Source organism: Ambystoma mexicanum, chromosome 1p, assembly GCF_040938575.1.
Source record: "Ambystoma mexicanum isolate Mex_15411 chromosome 1p, UKY_AmexF1_1, whole genome shotgun sequence".
NCBI lineage: Eukaryota > Metazoa > Chordata > Amphibia > Caudata > Ambystomatidae > Ambystoma > Ambystoma mexicanum.
This window is the reverse complement of record NC_090921.1, coordinates 342,885,127-342,906,990: the sequence shown is the minus strand read 5'-3', so window position 1 is coordinate 342,906,990 and position 21,864 is coordinate 342,885,127. Positions and strand designations below refer to the sequence as shown.

At 45.8% G+C, this 21,864-nt stretch overlaps 1 protein-coding gene across 5 annotated transcripts in view; it reads right to left on the bottom strand.

The window, feature by feature from the left end:
- Positions 1-21,864, bottom strand: part of CELF5 (CUGBP Elav-like family member 5) — a 473,699-nt gene that overhangs the window by 399,500 nt on the left and 52,335 nt on the right. For all 5 annotated transcript variants that reach the window (XM_069648428.1, XM_069648437.1, XM_069648412.1 and 2 more), the window contains exon 2: positions 2,411-2,493. In XM_069648428.1, the coding sequence (XP_069504529.1) occupies positions 2,411-2,493 (83 nt within the window). The remainder of the gene's footprint in view (positions 1-2,410; positions 2,494-21,864) is intronic.

Genomic DNA, 21,864 nt, shown 5'->3' with positions numbered 1-21,864 from the left:
GAACTAAAACGGGCACTAGAGGCTACTGCACATATAACAGACGCAATCAGAGGAAGCCCAGACATGCGTAGATGCAGGAAGTAAAGGTCCCCACGCGTAGCAGAGAAGGGCTTCAAGGCCCACGCATATGCAGCCTAGCCAGGCAGTGCATTGTTTCCTCTCACGTGCCATTCCCGGCTTGTCACATTTTGTTCACAAGTTCTATTCCGGGACAGCAGGGCACACACACATCACAGATCCGCAGCTGAGCTCACCCCTAATAAGGCAGATACTGCACCCAATGCAAATAGGCACCGCGCCGTGTTCTTAAGGATCGTGGATGGTACGAAGCGGCGAATGATTTCTGCATCAGTCTTTTCAAGCATTGCCGGAGCGCGGTTATACACCTAGAACCCCCTACCGCCCGCCGGCCTGGGTGATTTCACCCCCACGCTTTCCTCCCCTGGTTACATCCCCATTGTTAGATCCCACGCCCTTGTTTCTCTGCTCCCGTACCTTGTTCTTCACCCTATGTTTGTAAAGCGCTCTGTGCCTTCCCAGCGCCAGGCCTGCGCTCAATATATAACCTAATAATAAACCACCTTAACGTTAAGGCCTGCAGGATAAAACCCCACCTTTTGTACCGGTGTTTTGATTGGGCCAGCTTCCCTTGCCCGAATTTGGAATGCGTAGATAGCACGGTTGCCAAATTATACAGAAATGTTACAAAAGGACAAAGATCGGGGTTCATTCAAGTTAGAATTTGTGGAGAAAAACATAACAAGGTCTTAAAGTTATGGAAGTAGGATTTTAAAAGCACAGCGCTTGTGAGTATGAAACATTTCAATAGCAAAGCTAGTTGTATGCCACTCCACTCGCCCTACTGGCATGATAGGAGCTAATTCCAAATAAGTGAGGTCCCATAAAGCCAGAGGTCAAAGTGGGAGGGAACAAAAGGGTACAACGTTCCCTTACTTTATGTGACATGGAGTACTGGTCCAGAATGGTAGGAAACGCCATGAGTTGTTTTGTTTTTTCACTGCTGGGGATTCGAACCAAGGCCCTGCCAATAACAATCCAGTGTCTCATCTGATTGTGCCACCTCACAAATGCTTATTTCATCAGACTGCTTGGGACATGAAGCCCATTTCCAACCGGTAAAAGCCCAGCCTGGCAGCGATCTGCGGATTCCTGTAGGCGCATCAGTGTCTGCAGGTGATGGGAGTAGTGTGTCAGTGGCCATATTCCTGGCCATGTCCCTTAAGAGATGCCAATGGTGGGTGATTGGAAGGGGTGGCTGCATAAAGCCGCATGCCTGGGGGGGGAGGAGGGGGCAATGCCACACTAATGGTGGCCATTTAAATGCACATTATTTCACTGGCTTCTTCAGTCTTGCTAGAACTGTTCTCAAACACAGCGTTGTGGGGTGCGGTGGAGGAAAGGAGGGATCCTCTGAGGGGGGTCTGATTTGGTGTTGCGGGGGAGGGGTGGGAAGGTGAGTATGGGAGAGTGGAGGGAGCAGAAAAGGGGCCGGGGCAGTGGGAACATTTTCCACTACTGTTTTTTTCTCCACTTCGACCACTGCATGAAACCAGGGATTCTGCAGCAATGGGCAGGGATGAAGTCAATGGGCCACATTACACGTAGTGCGGGTTCATGCCGGTAATTTACCGGTACCGCCTTGGAGGAAAGGGGAATTACCGCCCTATTCCAAGGTTCCGAAGGCGGTAATTCCGCCTTCCTCCATTGCCCTTCCCCATTCCCATTTTTGCCCCATAGGGCTCTATGGGAATGGGGAAGGCGCTAATTACAGTACTGCAAATTGCGGTACCGTAATTAGCACCCTGGTCCCTTTGCGGGTTGGTTTTTAACGCCTGCTAAGAAGCAGGCGTTAAAGTACCAACCCGCAAAGGGACCTCGTAGTAAGGCGGTAAGGGTTTACCGGTATCGGTGCCCTTACCGGTACCGGTAAACCCTTACCGCACTACGTGTTATGAGGCCCAATGTATGATGGTCATTTTTTGGAGTTCGTCTTTGACGCTGGTGTTTACAAGGGGTCCAACTTTTGAGGGGACAGTCTGCAGGCATGATTGCAGTCTCGGAAAAAGCTCAGGACTCTGCAATCCCCCAAGGACACACTTTCCTAAATTAACAGGCAACACCATTCCAAAGACACCGAGGTAGTGGAAGAGTTGCAGCCTGGTGCATTACACTGGAGCATCTCCCAATACCACCTCCTAATTAGTCCAAGTTCAGGCACCTTTATATAAGGTGTGGCTCTGTCCTAATTGATGAACGGAGTGTGGCCAGAGAAGCATGTCCGCCCTATGCAACCTTCATGGTATCTGCCATGAAGACGCTACTCGTGTACGTGCCCGCCCACCCCCCTCTCACGGCGTACAGCCCAATACGCTGGAGCACTTGTACTCACCCCGGGAAGAGTCTTCTGTTCATGCAGTGCAGTTTGGGCTTTGATGGCAGAGTCCCTGGCACAGTATGTCAGGAAGGCACAGCCTGTGGAAACAGAAGGGGTAGCGGAGTCAGGCACATACGTACATGTAATGACAGACTTGAGCAGTAGACAATAATGAATGAATGATGTCATCAGGATCACCTGCAACGAGGGTCTAAACACTTTGTACGATGTGACTCACAGGACCGTTCTTCTAATGGAGCAAGCCAAACTACGAGTCCCAGCATGCAACGTGTTGCTAGGTGAAAAAGCCAGGACTTGATACAGGTGAGGCTCATAACATGTGGCCACTTGTGAATTCTGACCGTGCGCACTACCTACAGATCAATACGTTGATATCCAAATGTATCACCATCAGTCCAATCGGTCATTGGATTGGAATGCTCGCTAAAGGTCCTCGAGGATCAAATCCAGGCATGCATTCGGGGTTTGCACAATTAATATTCATGAAATAAATGTACCTGTAATACATGCGAATAGGAATACATTTCATTATTACTTGGTGTTACTGAAAATCTGGAGTGGAATCTTGGGGTCAGTCAGTAAGGCCCCATGCAATAGATTATGGCAGGTGGGTAGCTTGGTCTTTCAGACTTTGATACATGATAAAGCAGATGCAAAAACTCGAGCAGGTGTGCTTTAGACTTGTAGCCAGACATGATTCCAATATTGGCAAATATTGAGCTTGCTTTTTAATACAAATAGAAGAATCTCCCCATTTCACTAGTTTTCTTATAGTCCATTGAATTGTTTGAATATGACATGTTTCAAAAGCAGGTCACCACTGGGCCCCGAGCATTGCAAGACGATCAACAAACAATTCAGGCACAATAAATATGGTGATTTCCTTGTGATATGATATGGTAGTTTATTTATATAGTGCCTATACACAATGTGTTTCAAAGTGCTTTGTGGGCAAAGGGAGACCGCAATGCCTAACAGGATCAAATACACAGTAACCAGGTAGCTCTCCCTGGACTCAACAATGTATGACACATCCAAATCATTAAACCTGGTTCCCCAAAATGATCAACTCTGACAGATTCCCTTCACTCATCATTCCTTGAGACCTGGGTAATGTACCTGGTTCTTCTAAATTATCCATGCTGGCATTTGCTCCCTGGCTTTTTCTTTGAACGTGCCTAATACCAACATTTTACTTTCTTTCAGCAAACGGGAGAGATTACTAACAGGGAATCTCCCTGCTCTTAAAAAACGTCCTGCCAAACAGCTGAGAGTCCAACAGTATGTCGTTTTCCAAAATGGTGGAAACGAATTTTAACATTATGCTGCTTTCTTGAGAAACAATGCAAACTGCTCGGCGACACATGAGATAATTTACTCATAACTACTAAAGTATCCGTTTCAACAATTGCAGTGACATTGTGCACATTCTAGCTGTAACTAGTTCACAATCTACCATATGTGTGCATTTTCCTTGTCAGGTGACTTTACTACAAAAAAAGTTATCAACCTTCTACAAACTGGCCTGCAGCTACATACATTACGCCAATTCTCCTTGTACATTTGCACATGTTTGCGGTTCATTTTATAATGTCAGGCACATGCATTAGGTACAACATCAGTATCTTTACATTATTGTCCAGGAGGATACAGCCATGAATACAGGTATAATTACTAGCCAACAAAGGCGTACAACAGCCCCGTGATAGGGATCTGCAAAACCAACATTGTGAAAATGGGAACTAACATATAACACGAATGCTCAATTATTAGGCCCGCCTTCCCTAGGGGGACCCGGCCAGAGCACTGTGTACTTGTTCCATCTGCTCTGGGCATGTTACCAAAGGAAGTGATACTGAAATGGTGGTGGCGCCCTTCTAGGCCAGACTCAAGTATAGCAGGCCGACAGCTGTGAGCTGGCTGTGTGCCTCACTGGCTGAAATGCACACACGCATAATAGCACCTCCCAAATTCTCCCAAATGTGTGGATTCCCGTCCCTCCAAGGGCGCTCAACCAAAAGCGCGTTTGGACCATAATTGTGGTGAAAGGCGCTATAATAAATGGCAAAATGTATGAATGAATGACTGGAAGCATTGTCCTATTTCCAGGTGACGGTGGGTAAGGTCTCTATTTATTGCTAGCCATGCCACTGGGTTTTGTACCTTCTGGGGGTAGGCCACTTGGACATGGACAGACAGAGTTCATAGTGGCAGTAGGTAAAGAATTGGGAAGAGGTTACTAACATGCGCCAACCTAATTCCTACAGATTTCAAGGGTGAGTCATCCAGTTAGTATTGTATAATTGAAATAAGGTCCAGATTATGGTATAAAAAAAATCCAGTTCAATATTGATGGTATTCTTGAAATCCTCTTTATTGTCGTAATTTGATAAGAAGAACAAACAAAAAAAGTCCTGCCTGGTGTTAGCTTCACACCATATACATTTTAAATCAATTGATATACGCAGATCCTTATTATACTTCAGTTCCTATGTCCTTAACTCTCGACACGTGTTTCCCCATTGAAACTGTCAATGGTTCATCAGGAGACGGAAAGTGATTTCATAATTGTGATGCAGTTTTGAGGGTTACATTTTCATCCAAATGATTTTTTAGATGCTTCAGGTAAGTGGTAGATGGCTGATGTGTCCAAATACTCTTTAGGAAATGTTAGCAAAATTGCCTGATGTTCATTATTTTTAAATTCAAATGATCAGAAATACTCTTTCATTCCTAGTGGTTATTTAGTCCTGTCTGGCCGTGATAAGCCGTTGAGAGGTTGCCTGGACGAGTGTATAGTGGCATTGAACAAGGTACAGAGGGTTCACCACCGCTTTCGGATTCACTTCACTGGTGACCAAGGGAAAGTCATAATTTCCCTGATGAAGCCTCTAATGAGGGGAAACTCTGGTGGCAGACATATATGGGAGCCTCCATGCGTGACGGTTAATGATCATTGATCATTAGAAGCCTCAACACGGGCCCTTGTGTGACTTCGTCAACAGAAATATGAAGCAGGGCAAAATCACTTTTATCGCACAAGCAGATTTGTAATGGGTGCAGTTACCCCACCTCCACAAAAGGGTGTTGTGGGTAAGAGTTAAAAGGACAATGATAATGAGGCATGCATAAGGTGGAGCCTACATCTTATTTCCCGCTACAAAAAGGGGTGCACCAAGGTTGTGTATTAACTTCATCATTGTAGACATTATGCAGATACCCACTGATGCCCCCAGAGTGGGGAGTGATAAGATCCCAATTATCCTTTTTGCAGATGATGCTATTACCATTTCCCAGACACCTTCTGGCCTAGAAAAAACAGGTGCAAAGTGTTCAATCGTGTTTCATTGAAGATGGGTTGGGGATTCATCAATCCAAATCAAAAGCTATGGCCTTCCATCCCGCAAGGACCAAGACCCCTGAACTAGTGCTGTCAATCGAGAGTATATCAATGGAGCAAGTACCTGGTTATGATTATTTAGGAATCAGACTTTAGGGTACATGTACTTGGACCATGAAAATCACTAAAGCTGAACACATTCTTGGCAGAACTTGCAATGAGATTGGTAACTATGCAAAACAACATGGCAATGGGGCCATCACTTGAAGTTTACAAAAGCCAAGCAAAGTCTTCTGCGTTATATGGCTCTGAGATCTGGTGATACAACTAAGGCTAGTAGACTTACAACAATAGAGCCCTCCTTCCTAAGTGCCTAAGGGAACTGCTAATACCCCCGTTAAGGTGGAAGTCAGTTGGTTTGGGATTTTGTTTGACCTGCGGCTACAATCGGCGTGATACTGGGCTCGAATCTGGTCCACACTGCTATTAACTTATTTTAAGGAAGAACTGATTCATGTTCAATCTCAAGACCGAGCATCAGCAATTCCTTGGCTTAGACATGTAAGAACAATGCATTTAACATTGAATCTATGATGATGCTAAAAGTACTGAAACAGTGGGAGACCAATAGTAATATGAAGAAACCCTTAAAAAAGGAAAAAGCAGGGCGACAAAAATTCAAAATAGTAAAACAAAATAGAGGATCAAAAACTATGCATTTTGGAAGTTCCGCCTCAAACCAGAATAGTTCTCTGAATCCGGGAACCAAAGAGATGTATTCCTGAGATGGTCCTAAGGATTTTGGAGCAAATATCCACAAAGAAGCATCTGAAAAGAGCAATCTGTGGCCCCTTCCTCAAGCAGCACTTTGATTCTTGGGCCTCAGTTAGAATTCTTACGATTGGCTGAGATCTCAGGACCAGGGGAACACTTGAACTCTACTACCAACGCCTGGTTGAAGTCATCCAAGGCTTCGGGCTTGCTCTACTCCTGGCTGAGGGACAGATCATTAGTGATGTTGGTACCAGGGAGTAAGTTAACCAAGAGCCTATTCTTCACCATCCCATCACCAGCCACTTTCTGCTTCTTTTTTTGTGCGAGTACCTATCGCAAGAGCGAGGGAATGGGCAGAGTAGGGAACGCAGCACCATATTTAAAGCTTTCAGTGTATGTGCTGCCATCAGGTTGAGCAAGGCCTTTGTTGATGTTAGGCCAGGTGAACCAGTTGGGTTCCTGGAGAGTGTACACCTCTGCTTCCAAATAACTGTTCAGCGTTCGTTACTAGGATCAAAGAGACGGCAAGTGGTCAAGGCACAATACGACCCAGGCGGTAAGGGGTTTACGGCGGCGTAAACAGCGCCGACCCTTACCGCCTGATTCCGAGGTCCCTTAGCGCCATGGAGGATTTAACACCTGCTTTTAGCAGGTGTTAAAATCCATGGCGCTAAGGGACCTTGTTGTTAATTACGCCACCGTAATTTACGGTGGCGTAATTAACGCCTTCCCCACTCCCATTATGCCCTATGGGGCAAAAATGGGAATGGGGAAGGGTAAATGGGGATTGGGGACTTACCGCCCCGCCAACCTCGGAATGGGGCGGTAAGTCCGCCAACCACCATGGCGTAAACGTAGTTTACGCCATGGTGGTAAAGGTACGACCCAGGCGGTAACTTACCGCCTGGGTCGTAATGAGGCCTAATGTGTTCTTATAACAACGGGTGCGAAAGCCTGAGGACATAGGGTCTTTGTGTCTTTTGTGCCTATTGATTTTGGCCAGTTGGTTTGTGCATGCATTATTGCAGCTCACCCATATCTGGACTGGACCAAAAGTGGGAAACAGAAATATGTTGACGCTTTCGAGAGGCAACACCCCTCACCCCCGTTACAAGAGCAAAAGAGCGGAAGGCGTCAGCTTTTGTGTTAGTGCTCCAACCCTATGGAACTCGCTTCCAGTCGCCATCAGAAATTAACAAAAAAACGCATAAAACTTGGTTGTTTGACAGGTATGACCTGTTAGCTATTGCTTAACAAGGCTAATGTCTGTCTCAGTTGTTCCTCTACTTTCTGGCTATTTTACCTAACGCTGTGATACCTTTGGGTTTGGGCGTTACAAACATTTTACAAATAAATAAATAAATAAACCCATGAGCCTCCTGCTAAATATCTGGAGCCTAGTTTGTTGGAGAAAAGATCGAGATGCTGAGTACTCACTATTGTTTGCACGCTCAAATTGCACATCAGAAACAGCACTGGCTGATTGGCAGTACCTGGGTATTACCAGCATATGGCTAGCTTGACAACAAACATTTAAACCTGCAACGATAATACAGACATTATACAACACAGGAGAATGAGCCTTCCGTTGCCGGTCTACACTAAGCCCTTTCTGTGTTAATTTGCTTTCTAGTGAGTCTCCCTTTTTTTACACCCATATTCTCATTTCATTGCCTGGTGATTCTTGCACTCAGTAAAGATGCAAGATATCACTGCTGATAACCCAGAGCTTTAATTTCTGTGGACAGAAATTGCTATTTCTCATTAATGATAGATGCATCCAGATACAGATACACATTCTAGTTGAATTCTGGTACTTAAACTAAAACAAATTAGTAATTAAAACAGAAAAGGGTTCAGCGGCTCTGCCCTTACCCGGGATCATATCAGAGGTGTAAAACGAATCAAATTTGTGACTTCAATGTTTGGATTCTTGATTCCCTTAAATCTACTGCATTACGGTTCAGGCCCAAGGAATCAGGGGTAATCAACTATTATATTCTGGCACAGAGGTATTTATGTCATATTGTAATGCCCTAGCAAAGATCACCGCAACAGTACCAGGAAACTGAGTAAGTCTGGCTGGCATAGCCTTTGTGAGTATTCCAATGTTTCAAGAGCATCACCAATGCTGCCATTCCCGGGGAGGCCTTTCACTTCGTAAATGTAAACACTTCGTAAATGTAATCCTGCAGATTAGGCATCAACATTTCTGCAAATATAGTCCTGAATCCGCCAAGTGGGCACATCCCTGTTCCTATCACAGCCTTCGTTTTACTATTTGTAAATCTATCCCCATCTTTTTGTCTATGCCAAGTAATACTTTTTCTTTGTTGCACTAACAGGTTTTTCATTCCAATATAATGTGTGACTTGTTAACCAAACTTTCCAGTGTAATGTGACATGTTCTCAATATCATCAAAGCATCTGCATGGTGTGCATGGCTAGCCAGGGTGATGATCTCAGACTGGCAAGAGCACAAGAGCGGTACAGTAATTTTATTAGTGGCTGTATCGATGCATATATAGGATCAATCAAGGGCAAAGCTAAGCAGGAAGCAACGGTGCCGTGTCCATATGGGACACGCCTTAGAGGTTACAAGTAAGACTGCAGGTGTAGCAGAGGAGCTGGGATAGATAGGGGGAGGAGGATGGGGAAGGGGCTCCAGAGGGGCTTATCTGCCAACGTCATGCCACAGGTAATGACGGGAAATCCTTTCAGCATGGATGGCTTCTGCAGAGGTGTCTAATGACAATAGCTTTCTCTGGCTGGACATGGGTATGACCACGTGTTCATCTTCTGGGATTATGAGTGGACTTCTGTTTTTCCATGCTCGCATGCATGTGCCCTGCAAGCATTCATGTTGGACGTCTGGAGTACTGTGCAAGGTTCTGTACCATGATCTCCCCACATGAATCTATCTGTATTCTATGGCAGGCACTCAAGATCTCAGAAATCTCTCCTTATCCAATTGGCTTGGCAGACATTCATGATCTCAGAACTCTCACCTTATCCTGTTGGCCTAGTGGGCACTCACGATCTCAGAAATCACTTCTTATCCTATTAGCCTGCCAAGCACTCACGATCTCAGAAATCACTTCTTATCCTATTAGCCTGCCAAGCACTCACAATCTCAGAAATCACTTCTTATCCTATTAGCCTGCCAGGCACCCACAATCTCAGAAATCACTTCTTATCCTATTAGCCTGCCAAGCACTCACGATCTCAGAAATCACTTCTTATCCTATTAGCCTGCCAGACACTCACGATCTCAGAAATAATTTTTATCCTATTGATCACAGAAATCTCTCCTTATCCTAATGGCCTGGAAGGCATCCAAGATCTCAGAGATCAATATTTATCATAATGGCTTTGAAGGCACTCAAGATCAAATACATCTTTCCTTATCCTATTGCCCTGGCAGATATTCAAGATCTCAGAAATCTCTGTACCCTATTGGCCTAGCAGGCACTCTGCATCACTGAAATTTCATCATACCCTATTGGTCTGGCAGACACTGAATAGCTCAAAATTCTCACATTATCCTATTGGCCTGGCAGGCACTCAAGAACTCAGAAGGCTCTCATCATAGTGACCTGGCAGGCACTCAAGAGCTCAGAAGGCTCTCATCATATTGACCTGGCAGGGACTCAAGAACTCAGAAGGCTCTCATCATATTGACCTGGCAGGCAATCAAGATCTCAGAAGGCTCTCATCATATTGACCTGGCAGGCACTCAAGATCTCAGAAGGCTCTCATCATTTTGGCCTGGCAGACACTCAAGATCTCAGAAAACTCTCGTCATGCTGGCTTGGCAGGCAGTCGAGATCTCAGAAAGCTCTCCTTTTGGCCTGGCAGGCAGTCGAGATCTTTGAAATCTCTCTGTTTCATATTGCCCTGGTAGGCATTCAAGATCTCAGAAATGTCTCCTTATCCTTTTGGCCTGGCAGGTCCTCAATATCTCACACATTTTTCCTTATTCTATTGACCTGGCAGGCACTCAAGATCTCAGAGAGTTCTCCTTATTCTATTGACCTGTCAGGCAGTCAAGATTTCAGATCACTTCCCTGTGAAATGCCACAAGCAATCGCTGTTCTTGAAACAAATATTAAAAAAATTAGGGGCTTTAATTAAGAATAATTATGTGACTTGAATTCTCCCAAAATTGTGCACTGAATTAATCTTCTTTCCAATGTAAACATTGTGATTAATGTGTTTCTCAGAAAGGTGCACTAGAACATTTCAAAGCACACCAAATTGTATAGCTTATGTGACAAATCTGAGGATGTTGTCCTTTCTCTGCTAGGGGGTGACCTTTCCCAGGAGTCTGAGACAGTGCGTCCACAGTACAATAATCCCCCTCCCGGGGTGGTGCATAGCGAGAGGATCACCTGGGAAGGGAAGCCCCTTACGGTTTTCAGGAGACGCGAAATAAACCCTGCTGAAAGACCTTCCACCCCTTTTCAGGACTTAAATCCCCCTCCCATATGTCCTGATAGGACTGATACGTTTTTTGTGTGAAATCAACCCAACTAGTTCATTCTTGCAGAGTAAAGAGCTAAGCAATAATGACATTGACTTCTTGCATCTGAAACCAAGTACTGAGACAAGGAAGAGGACTTTGAGGGTGAAGATCACTCGGCTAAATGAGCAGTTTATTTCCTCAACAAAGCAGATTTGTTCAGAACAACTTGCCGGGGAAGGAGAGAGAAACGTAGCCTGAGAGACAGCTACTCTGTAGCTCACTTACCGAATAGATACAAGAGTTTCTTACCGTGTCCACAGCATCGCTGAGGCGAGAGCGTACCACACAAAGCATATGGGACACCGCAGGCGAACAACCGAACCAAGAGCAAACTCAAGAGCTACCGAAGTCTCGAGAAGGGATCCCGTCCCACAGAAAACATAAACTGAAACCAAAGGTACACGGGCTGGAGGGGATTGATAGGAGGTCCATGGAAGCCAGATGAAGCACAGAACAATTGAATGAGGGTCAGAAAGTCTTGTGAACTAATGCATTAAAAGAAATACAGAGAAGCAACAAGGTAGATAACCCAGTGATTAACAAATGCATGACAAGTGAATACATGATCAGTGAACCCTTAGTTTGGCAGGTTAGTGAATTAGGCTATTACAGACAACAATTGCGAGTCTGCGACCCGCCCTATATAAAGCAGAAAGCATAAGGGAGTCCGATTGGCTATGGTTAAAGAAATCATGTCAGGTTTGCTGCTTTTTGTCACTAGTGCTGTGAACCATGCTTGTCAGTCAGGCTCAATTCCAGCTGAACTGAAACAAGCAACGGTCATATCCCTAATGAAGAAACCGTCCCTGAACTCATCCGCGTTAGCACATTTCACCCGATTTCCCTTTTCCCTTTCTCTATGAAATTACTTGAATCACTGGTTTCACCTCTGCTCTCCTCTTTTTTGGAAACATCCCTGCTTTTTGACTCCTTTCAGTCTGGATTCCGGCTGGGGCAAGGCATGGACAGTATCCTGGTGTTCGTGGTTGATGATCTGACTATGCTGGTGGTTCAGGATGGAGTGGGGTCCTGATTCTGGTAGATCTGTCAGCAGCCTTCGACACTGTTGACCACTCCACCCTGATCTCCCGGCTAGTTACGGCTGGCCTCGCCGGGTCCGTCCTGGCATGGTTCACCTCTTTTCTGTCTGAGAGGAGTTGGTCACTGTTGCTTTCACCTTTTCTATCTTCAGCATGTGCCCTCACCTGCGGTGTTCCTCAAGGCTCTGCCTTGTCCCCCATGCTTTTTAATATCTATGTTCAGTCGCTAGTTCGTCTCATCCGCTCCCATGGGTTCAAGTGTTACTCCTATGCCAATGACACTCAAGTGCTGGTCCGATTAAACAAGGCTATGCGAATGTCTCTTTGCAGTGGGAGAGTGGATGAATGCGATCTGGCTCAAACTGAATGGGGACAAGATGGAAGTCCTGGTGGTGGGTTCTCCTTCTGGATCTCTTCTTTGGACTCCCTCATTTTGGCCTTCCATACTTGGTGAGCTTCCTGTCCTTGTGACAGTTGTCAGAAATCAAGGGGTGCTGCTTTCTTCTGCAGGTGAGAGCAGGTGAGCGCAGGTGAGCGCAGTAAGATTGGGCACTTTCTGCTAAGAGTCCTTCGGAAAGATGCTCCCCTTCCTTCCTCCCCACCTGCGGACGCTGGTAGTAGCTTCATTAATAACTAGTTGTATAGACTATTGTAATGCTCTGTACCTAGTTCAACCCTTGGGCACCATTCATGGATTACAGTTACTGTAAAATTTGGAAGCTAGAGTAGCCACTAATTCTCCGTACAAAGCTCATATTAGCCTTGTGCTATGGCCTTGCATTGGCTCCCGATAGCTCAAAGAATAAATAAAAAATCACGTTGCCTGGTTCATCGGGCCCTGCGTGTATTGGGGGCCGAATATCTTAGGGAAAAATTCCATTGTTACATCCCGGTTAGATCACTTCGCTCACTAAGGCTAATCTGTTGGTCATTCCCAAAATTCGACTGCCCCGAGTGGGAGGCTGTGCCTTTTCTTTTGTGGCTGCAAAACTGTAGAATGAACTGCCTATGGCCTTGAGAGGGATGAAAAATCACCTCCTTTTCCAGCGGGCCCTGAAAATCTTTTTGTTTTCGTTCACTAATGTGTACTGTGATCTGGGAATCCTCGCGCCAAGATGCCCTTGGGTGAACATGTTTGTTAGAAATGTCAGTAACATAACATAACATCAGAGACTCCACGTAAGAGCACGATTGGAAACAAGGAACACTACGTTTAGTGGGAGAAAAACAAAGGTTCCATTGCGAGTCAGGGACCTACACATATATAAAGCAGAAAGCATAAGGGAATCAGAGACTCTGCATGAAAGCAAGATTGGAAACAAGGAACACTGCGTTTGGCAGGAGAGTAAACCAAACATACTAAAGAGGTCATTGCGAGTCTGGGATCAGCACCCAAGGGAGAGAACAAGGATAAAAGCCTCTGGGGCCCTAATTGGAAATGGCACGAGCAGAAGCCCTATATATAACACAAAGACAATATATAAGATAACTGGGTCTTGGCAGGAGAGTATAACAAGACCCTTCAAGTATTGAGAGTCTCGGATTCATACCCAAATAAAAGGTTGGAACCGAATGGTTATAGAACCCTGGCACGGAGGAGTGTGTTGTACTTCTGGAGAATTCTTTGTGTTTTGGATGCCAAGAGACTGGCAAGACATTTTGACCTATTTAAGTCTAGGGGAAAGGAGCAACCCCTTTAAATTGCAACATCATTTTCTTGAACATTGTTTTGAATCCTTTGGTCACCCACCTGGCTGCACGTGGTGTACTTTGTGAAGAAGTCCTTGTGTGTTTTGTATGAGAAGAGTCTGGAAAGACATTTGTCCTTTTGTAGTCAAGGGGAAATGAGCAATCGTCTTCAACATTGTTTTGTACCTTTTTGGAAGCCCAACTGGCTGAGTACATGTATGTTGCCTTGATGAACACTATTTTGTCAGAGTGAGATCACCCTTGCACCATTTTGATAGTTTATAGTGTCAGGGACAGAGTTAGGTTTTGGGCGGGGGACGTGACTGGGATAAACTTTATACTTTTGGACATCCTGACTGATTTTACTAGTTCTTTTGAGGCAGGGAAATTCCTCAGTATTAGTATTAATCCCTTTTCCCTGCCCTTCTTGATCAATAAAAGTCTATACCCCAAAACATACCACCCTTGTTTCGAGCCTTACTAGAAGTACCTCACACTTATTTTTGCTAGTTTATTTTAAAAATATATGGATAAAAATCCATTCTTACTCAAAATTCAAATCAATACAATTCATCAATATATGTATGTTAACACAAGAAATGAAAATAAATTACTTTTCAACACCCTACAGTTATCCCTTTGGACTTCAATCTAATCCCAGCCTATTGTATCCGTCAAGTATCATATCGTCTTCATCTAAAATTGCTGGTTTGTACACTTGTTTGTAGCTACCAACATATGGTCTCATTTGTTTCAGTGGATATTGTTTCTCTTTTCCAATCTCATTAGTGTAAAAGTGACTTTTAATTTCATCCAATTGGACTGCCGTGGCTCATCATTTCAATGGTCACCCATCTTTTCTAACGCCTTGAACACCCTTTGGACGAACTGTATTAGAAGATTGTATTCAAGAAGGAGTTATGGACCTTTACATTAGAACAACCCCCTGCCTCTCATGTCCGCTGAAATTACAATTCTATTGTGCGAGAGTGCCTCATATACCAACCAGTCCTCCCGCAACATTCGGGGGGTGACCATGAGCTACCATGTCTCTGATGCCAACAGCCCATACTCACCGCCTAACCCCTCCATCCGAGCAAAGATGTTAATAGGAACTGGTCAATACTGTTCGGCATGCTCTAGCCCCCAGAAAACTGCATAAAGTAAACCTAAAATACCTCGAGCACAAAACATTAGGTCGCCCCAGTGCAAAGAACAGCATTCAGGCACCTTGCTGGTGGCAGCGCTGTGCTTAAATGCCTCAACATCCCACATGGTCAAAGGGTGCTTCTTAACACACTTCTGTTGCCTGACACCAACACCCAAGGGTATTAGAACCTTCTATAGCTCAGTGCTCGACGCCACTCCGTAAAGGGGTACGGTACCACACGTAACCGGCGAACTGTACAGGTCCCTATACAGGGAGCACTCTCAGAAACCTTAACACAACTCTCTAGACAAGAATATCAGCATAACAATATGTGGTTTAAGGCCCCAGCAAGCCCTCGTCGCGTGTGCTAAAACAGGGTTTCCCTGCTGCACTCACTACAGTCGTGGGGGACATGGCGAGCGCTTATAGATGGACTCCCCCATCCAGCACTTCCCCCAAAATAATCCTGGAGAGAATGGTAAAGGAACCCAGTAACAACATAGGTGGGTTGTGCTTATTTTCTGGGCAAGTTGTTTTTAGGTAGAATGTATGGCATGGAGATATTAACTACATAACGAGGTTATTGCCGGCGAGATTTTGTCACGATTATGACTGGGCACCCCGCTGATGGCATGGGCAAGAGTACGTGCTTCTGTGTGAGCAGAGTGGAGTGTGTGCACCAGTCTCTGCTCGAGAGAACAGGAATGAGGTTGCGTAATATTTCAAGGCAATAGTTTAGCGTCGTATGCCAGTTTGTGCAGCATCCCCGCAAGAGCGGGAAGAGAGATACACTCCGCCATTTTGGACAGAGACCACGCAGGAAGCCTCGTCTATATCATGTGCATGTGAAACGAAATTAACCGCCATGCAAGATGCAAACCTGTTATCATAGTTCTGACCGCTGCTTATTTAAAATAAATGAAAACCTAGCATAATAAATATATATAATTTTATGCTCATCGTAAAGCTAGGAGACTGCCAGTTTACATGCTTCTGGCTATCAAACGTGCGCAATATTAATCAGTGAAGTAAAAAATGTTGACTCCCGTCCACACGCCAGCTCGACATGTGTAGTTTACAGGGACTTGGCCTCCCCACCTACCTTCGGATTGGCTAAAATACGCACACGCATTCTAAACCTCTGGCGAATTTCCCATACCTTCACCTCTGTCCCCTGAGGGTGTTCATCTACAGTGCTTTGAGTCCACACCAATTGGATAAAGGCGCTATACAAATGACAAATGGCATTACATTACATACACAAAGCCACCAGGGAGCGATTGGCAACATGGCAGCTTTGTAAAGGAGCTCTCTGAGGTCTTTAAACATACTTCAAAATCCCGCCTCAATGATTTCATTTCAGGCTTCTGCCAGCCTGGTCCTGCGGACATTCTCCCATGTGGGGCTCCGCTGGCCTGTCTCCTTTCAGCTGTTATGCGTGACAACCTGGGGGAGGGAATGGCCCAATAGTTGAGGCTCTAGAGCAGCCCAACTAGAAGGGGCCGAGCACTGCGAACAACAGGCTGAGGGCAATGCCAGCTGCGACATGCTTGACAGATCCATGTAACACCTACCTGTGGCAGGACGCAGAGACTGGTGGGACGGAGCTGCTCCTGCGCGCGGCAGCTCGTGCACCTTGGTCGCCGGGTGAGCTGCTAATAATGAGGAGTGAGTGGGTGGCCTGCGTGGTGTAGGAGTTGCCACAGTAGAGCACAGGTTTCCTGCACAGAGGGTAGAGCAGCATAGCCCCTTAGGGTGCTACGCTGAGACACTGCTGCCTTTGAAGCAAAAGCAGAGTGGGCTCCAGTGGGTGGCGTGTTTCTTCTCACATTGTCCATGGGAGTGGAGCTCTTCACTCCTTCATGATAATATTATTTAAATGCAGAAAAGACTTCACCCTCGATGATCCCAAATGGTGAGCTGCCTACATTTCTTTTTAAATTCTCCAGGACCCCTGTCAGAATGCTTGGCTGCCAAAACGAACTCTCCAGACATAAGTAGCTCTCTGCTCACCGTGACCGCACCACAATTCCAAACTGCTCAGCCTGACAAGGACCCAAGGAGGATGACAGTGTGAAACATGGATCGTTGTCTAGACAACCATCGTAGGACATGGCGGGAGGAGGAATTTCTCTGCCGGGCCGGGCAGGATTAGCCACTGTGGGGATGCACTAGACAATTCAAGAAATGCAGGGTTTCTTTGCAACAATTGGCTGGAAGCAGGACGACGTCACGAGTCTAAGATCCCTCCAGGCTAATCTGGCAAAAGAGGCTAGAAGTTTCACAACAGTTGAGTGCAGGGGTAGCTCGGTCGAGTACCAGGTTCCAGCCCTGAAGCGCGCAGTATAAACTAGGAACTCTCAGGGGTGAGACAGAACTGTGATGACCTTGAATGGGGCTCTAGGCCGGATTAACATTAACATTCCTGCCTTAGTGGAGAGTGCTATGAAGGGCAAGATGGGGTCCCTTTGTTGAAATCCTACTCAAGTAGATCCGGTTTAATTCTGCCTTCTCTGTATACTTCCCTGCTGACAGAACCCAGAGGTCACTGGTACCACGCGTGCGGCCCGGAAAACTGCCTAGGCTCGTTATCACCAGAATTCTAAATTACAGAGACTTTGGCCCAACGTTGAAACATACAAATAAGAAAGAAACACTGAAAAGGGACTATGATAGGGTCCTCCAGCCAGGTACATTAAGTTCCAATATATAAACTCAGCCTTTAAAAAATACTATGCAAAACTGTACGCAGCTTGTGATATAAAACCAGCCTGTAAGTGGGGATTACCCGGGGAGATGCTGCTTCCCATGCTGGGAGCAGACTCTGTGTCACTTCTTGATGTTCTGATCATGAACTGGGAGAATTTAAAGGCCTTTGAGTAGCTACGAAGGAGTAATTCACCCGGCTTAGATGGGCTTACTTCAGACGTTTGAAAAGAATTCCAGACCATTTTGACTTCTCATTTGTTGAAGTGATGGGAAGAAGCTAGTTAGAAGCGCTCCCTCCTTGACTCACAGGAGTGGTGATAATAGTATTAATGCTAAAGCTAAATAAAGACTGCACTAACTGTGGGTCCTATTGTCCCATACGTTTGAGAAATGTTGACAAAGCATTTTGTGAAAAGGTCCAAGGCTCCAGCTTGCTGCCTCTGATGACTTCAATTATTCACGGAGCCCAATCTGGGTTTATACCCGGTATGTCCAAGGCCCTAAATCTACATAGGCTATTCAACATCAAATCCCAGATTGTTTCTGCATGGAAAGCTCTGAGAGCAACACTGTGTGCCAAAAATAATTCAAATCAGGTCTGTGGGAGTCATTAGCAGACTGGATTTTGGTCCTTAGCTCCATTCACGTGTCAAGCTATAACTCTGGGGCACTTTGGCCAGAGGGCACACACATGGTGCCATATCACCAGGCTTCCCTTAAGCTTAAGGCATAGGTGTTCCCTCCCTTATTGTTCACTCCAGCGACTGATCCTGATCAAAACCAAACCTTGGTCCATAAGGCAAACCAGATCCAATTGATGGTGAATTTGTATCCCTACTCAACTACTTGGAGCACCCGGCAGCTAACAAACATACTGTTCATGAGTGCTTCTGTGTGCATGCATAAGACAAATGGCCTTCCTTCCCAGTGGTACTTGCCACTCCGCTTGCCCTTCAATATATCCTACACTCGATGGGATGTGGACATCTTGTGTTATACCACTTTATAACATGTGGCGGCTCAAGGCCAAGAGGAAATAGAGTGCACATTTAAATCAAGACTTTTCAGACGAGCAATGGTACTGAGTCTGCAATGTAACTACAACAGGTTCAATGAACTCCAGATTAAAATTAATTAAATGTAGACTTCTGAATAGGCAGTGCCACTCCCCTGCTAAGACGACACCGCTTGCTGGGGGGTCTGAAGGCTGAAGCCCCAGGTGCCGATCCCCATAGGTAGACTTCTTGCATATTGCTTTGGAGGTGTGCTTAGATTATCCACTTCTGCAACGGGCACGGTGCGTCACAGAGATGCCTCAATGCCTCAATGTACCTTCTGGGACACTTAGGGAAAATGTAACGTCCTTAGACACAACCTCGTAAGCCTGTCCTTTCTCAAGGCCAAGGCAGTGGACCTCCAAAACTGCACTTGTGACTGAGGCCCACTTACAGGTTCTAATGTGGGCTAGTAACTGTGAGGACCTCCACAGCTCTATCCCCTCAACAAAGCACAAGCCACAAAACCTTTGGGGTGATTTGAGAGTGCAACAGAGGGCAGACAAGCACGCAGCAGCGCGCCAACTATTGAATCCATGTGTAATAAGTCTGAGATCAATGCTTACATTTAAAACTCGTACGTATAGCATCATTTCCAGTAATTTGCATCCTGTTTCTGCATCACCTGGATTAAAGGGTTCCATGTAATAATGTCCCCTCAAAAATATCGCCATGCAAAAAAGCGCTGAAAAATGGCAGTTTTTTTAGGGGACATTATTACATGCAACATGTAGGGGACAAACCCGCAACCCCCAAACCTTTTTTTTTTAAAGGGGAGCGGGGGACACCCCAGCCCCTCCCCAGTCCCTATATATATATGGTCACCTATATAATGTCGCCCAACATTTTCCCGGCGACATTATATACGGCGACCATATATATAGGGATATTATTACCTGAGACCAATTATTGTACTTATCCAATACACGTTGTAGCATGCTATGATGTCAAACAATGTTCAAATACACTAACTACAAATTGCACATCTGCGTGCGCACACACACACACACACACATTGTTTAGATGTCTGGCTTTTTTTATTGCTCATATAGAAGTAGCATCAGACACTCTGTAACGGGAACGAGGTTTTGCCTGATAATTATTTCCCGTACTTCCCAGGAACAGCCTGCCTGAGTATTATACAGCTCAAGCAGTGGGGCACCCCGCGTACTCAAGATCGTACAACGCGCTCGTGGGGTTCTGGTGACATTTACAAATGACCCGCACTCCGGCCTCCTGGTTTATTATCGCCTCGCCAGGACGGCGCGCTGTCTTGATAGGACCAAAACGCGCGCGTGCTCGCCCCGCGTCCTATATTGGCGTTATCGCCTCTGCGCAGTTTTACAGTGAATCCCAATTTTTCGCCTGTGATCGGAATAGCGTAAATCTGATAGCAGTCATACTTTTTTGTTGCATCGAGGGTATGTGTGCAGCCTGTTTCCATGGTGACACAAACCTGCTCTCAAACACAGAATTCCACAGATAAAAATATCCCCCCTCTGCTCTTCCTCCCCTCTGGCTTCGACATGTGGCAGAGAAAGCGGTCGCGAGCGGGGGGATTTCAGACTATTGATTTTCATGCTAGAGAGAGGTTGTTGTTTTTTCTGCAAGTAATTTTAGGGTTCGGCAATCATTTCATACACGTGCCAGAGAGAAGATCCATTTATCGAAGATTCTAGAGTTTTCTGGAACACACATATAACCCGCTTTCCCTTGGAAACTAGCAAGATTCAGAAATTGTTATCGAGGATATCACTTTATCACACACACGGGTTGCACACAAGCAGTGGCCAATTAGCGCTCACACCCCCATTCCGAGCCATATGGTCATCCATGGGAAAGAGCCCGGCTGATTGCACGTCGGCACAGTTGGCCTCTTTCCTTGGATTCTGAGCCATCTACTGAAGCTGCGGAGATAGATCCGTCCAAAATTACACACGTGCAGAGAAGGGGCAGTGGGGGGGTGGGGGGGGGGCGGTGATACCCCCATCTTTCCATTCACTTCACCACATGCATGCAGGGATCCAGAGGGATCCCCACCGTGCGCACATGAACACAGCATAGACCAGGATTGTCTGCAACTACCACCAAAAAATGGCATCAGTGTTGGCACCATCGGATTGTCGTGGCAACCAACTCATTCCCATGGGAGCGACCCCGTTCCATTAACCATCAAATCCAAATACTCTCCGTCCTTATTCAAACAAAAAAACAAACTTTGGTTCTCTACTGCACAAGACTAAACTGCTCCAGCATTCCACCTCAGGACCTCAGTGTACCATCTGTCCAGCGTTCGTAAGCACATTTCATATGCTAACTGTAGATAATGCCCCATATTACTTTATATATTGTGATTATAATGCTACTGTATATATAGTGCCCACCTCTATTTTGTTAGGTTTCTATATTGTATATCATGCACACTATGTTTTGTTTATCCAGTGCCTCTCCTAGTCATCACGTTTTCACACTGTACCTGTTACTGTTTGTACAATTGTTGTACCAATGTTTTGCGCCAATATATGCGCCCGGATGCCCTTGGGCCTGGTGCGCTATACAAATAAACAAAATACAAATACAAATACAAATACACTGCCATGCGAGCTACCGATCCCATGGGGCGTGACAATTTGCCGCATAGGTGCCGGAAATCCTTACAGTGCAAGGGATCAGAATAAGTGAAGGAAGTGTGCACAGACATGCTTTGCAGGGGCTTCCTAGTAGTCACATCATGGCCCTATTCCCTCTCGCTCGCTCAAGGGTGCGTGAAGCTTGGGCCGAGGATCTCCCAATAGTCCAGTGTCCTCCAGCTGCTCCCCAAGCATGAGGGGGGTTTCTGCACACTGTGCTTGCAGTGTGGAAAGCGTGCTCAGATGTGTGCCGTAACCTGACTGCACCTCGTGGCTTGCTTCCAGAGCACAAACCATACATAAAGCAATGAAGCGGCCTCGCTCTTACACCCTCACTGCTCGGATGACCCAGGTCACTGTGAGGGATCGATACGATCACTGCGACCCCGAAATTGCTGACTTTTGAACAATTTTGAACCCCTTTACACCACATATATATGCCGGGGAGACCGCTGCAGCCTCCCCTTTTTGCATTATATACCATTATACCCCCCTGAGGTTCTGTGAGCGACATACACACAATCCCGAACGTGTCC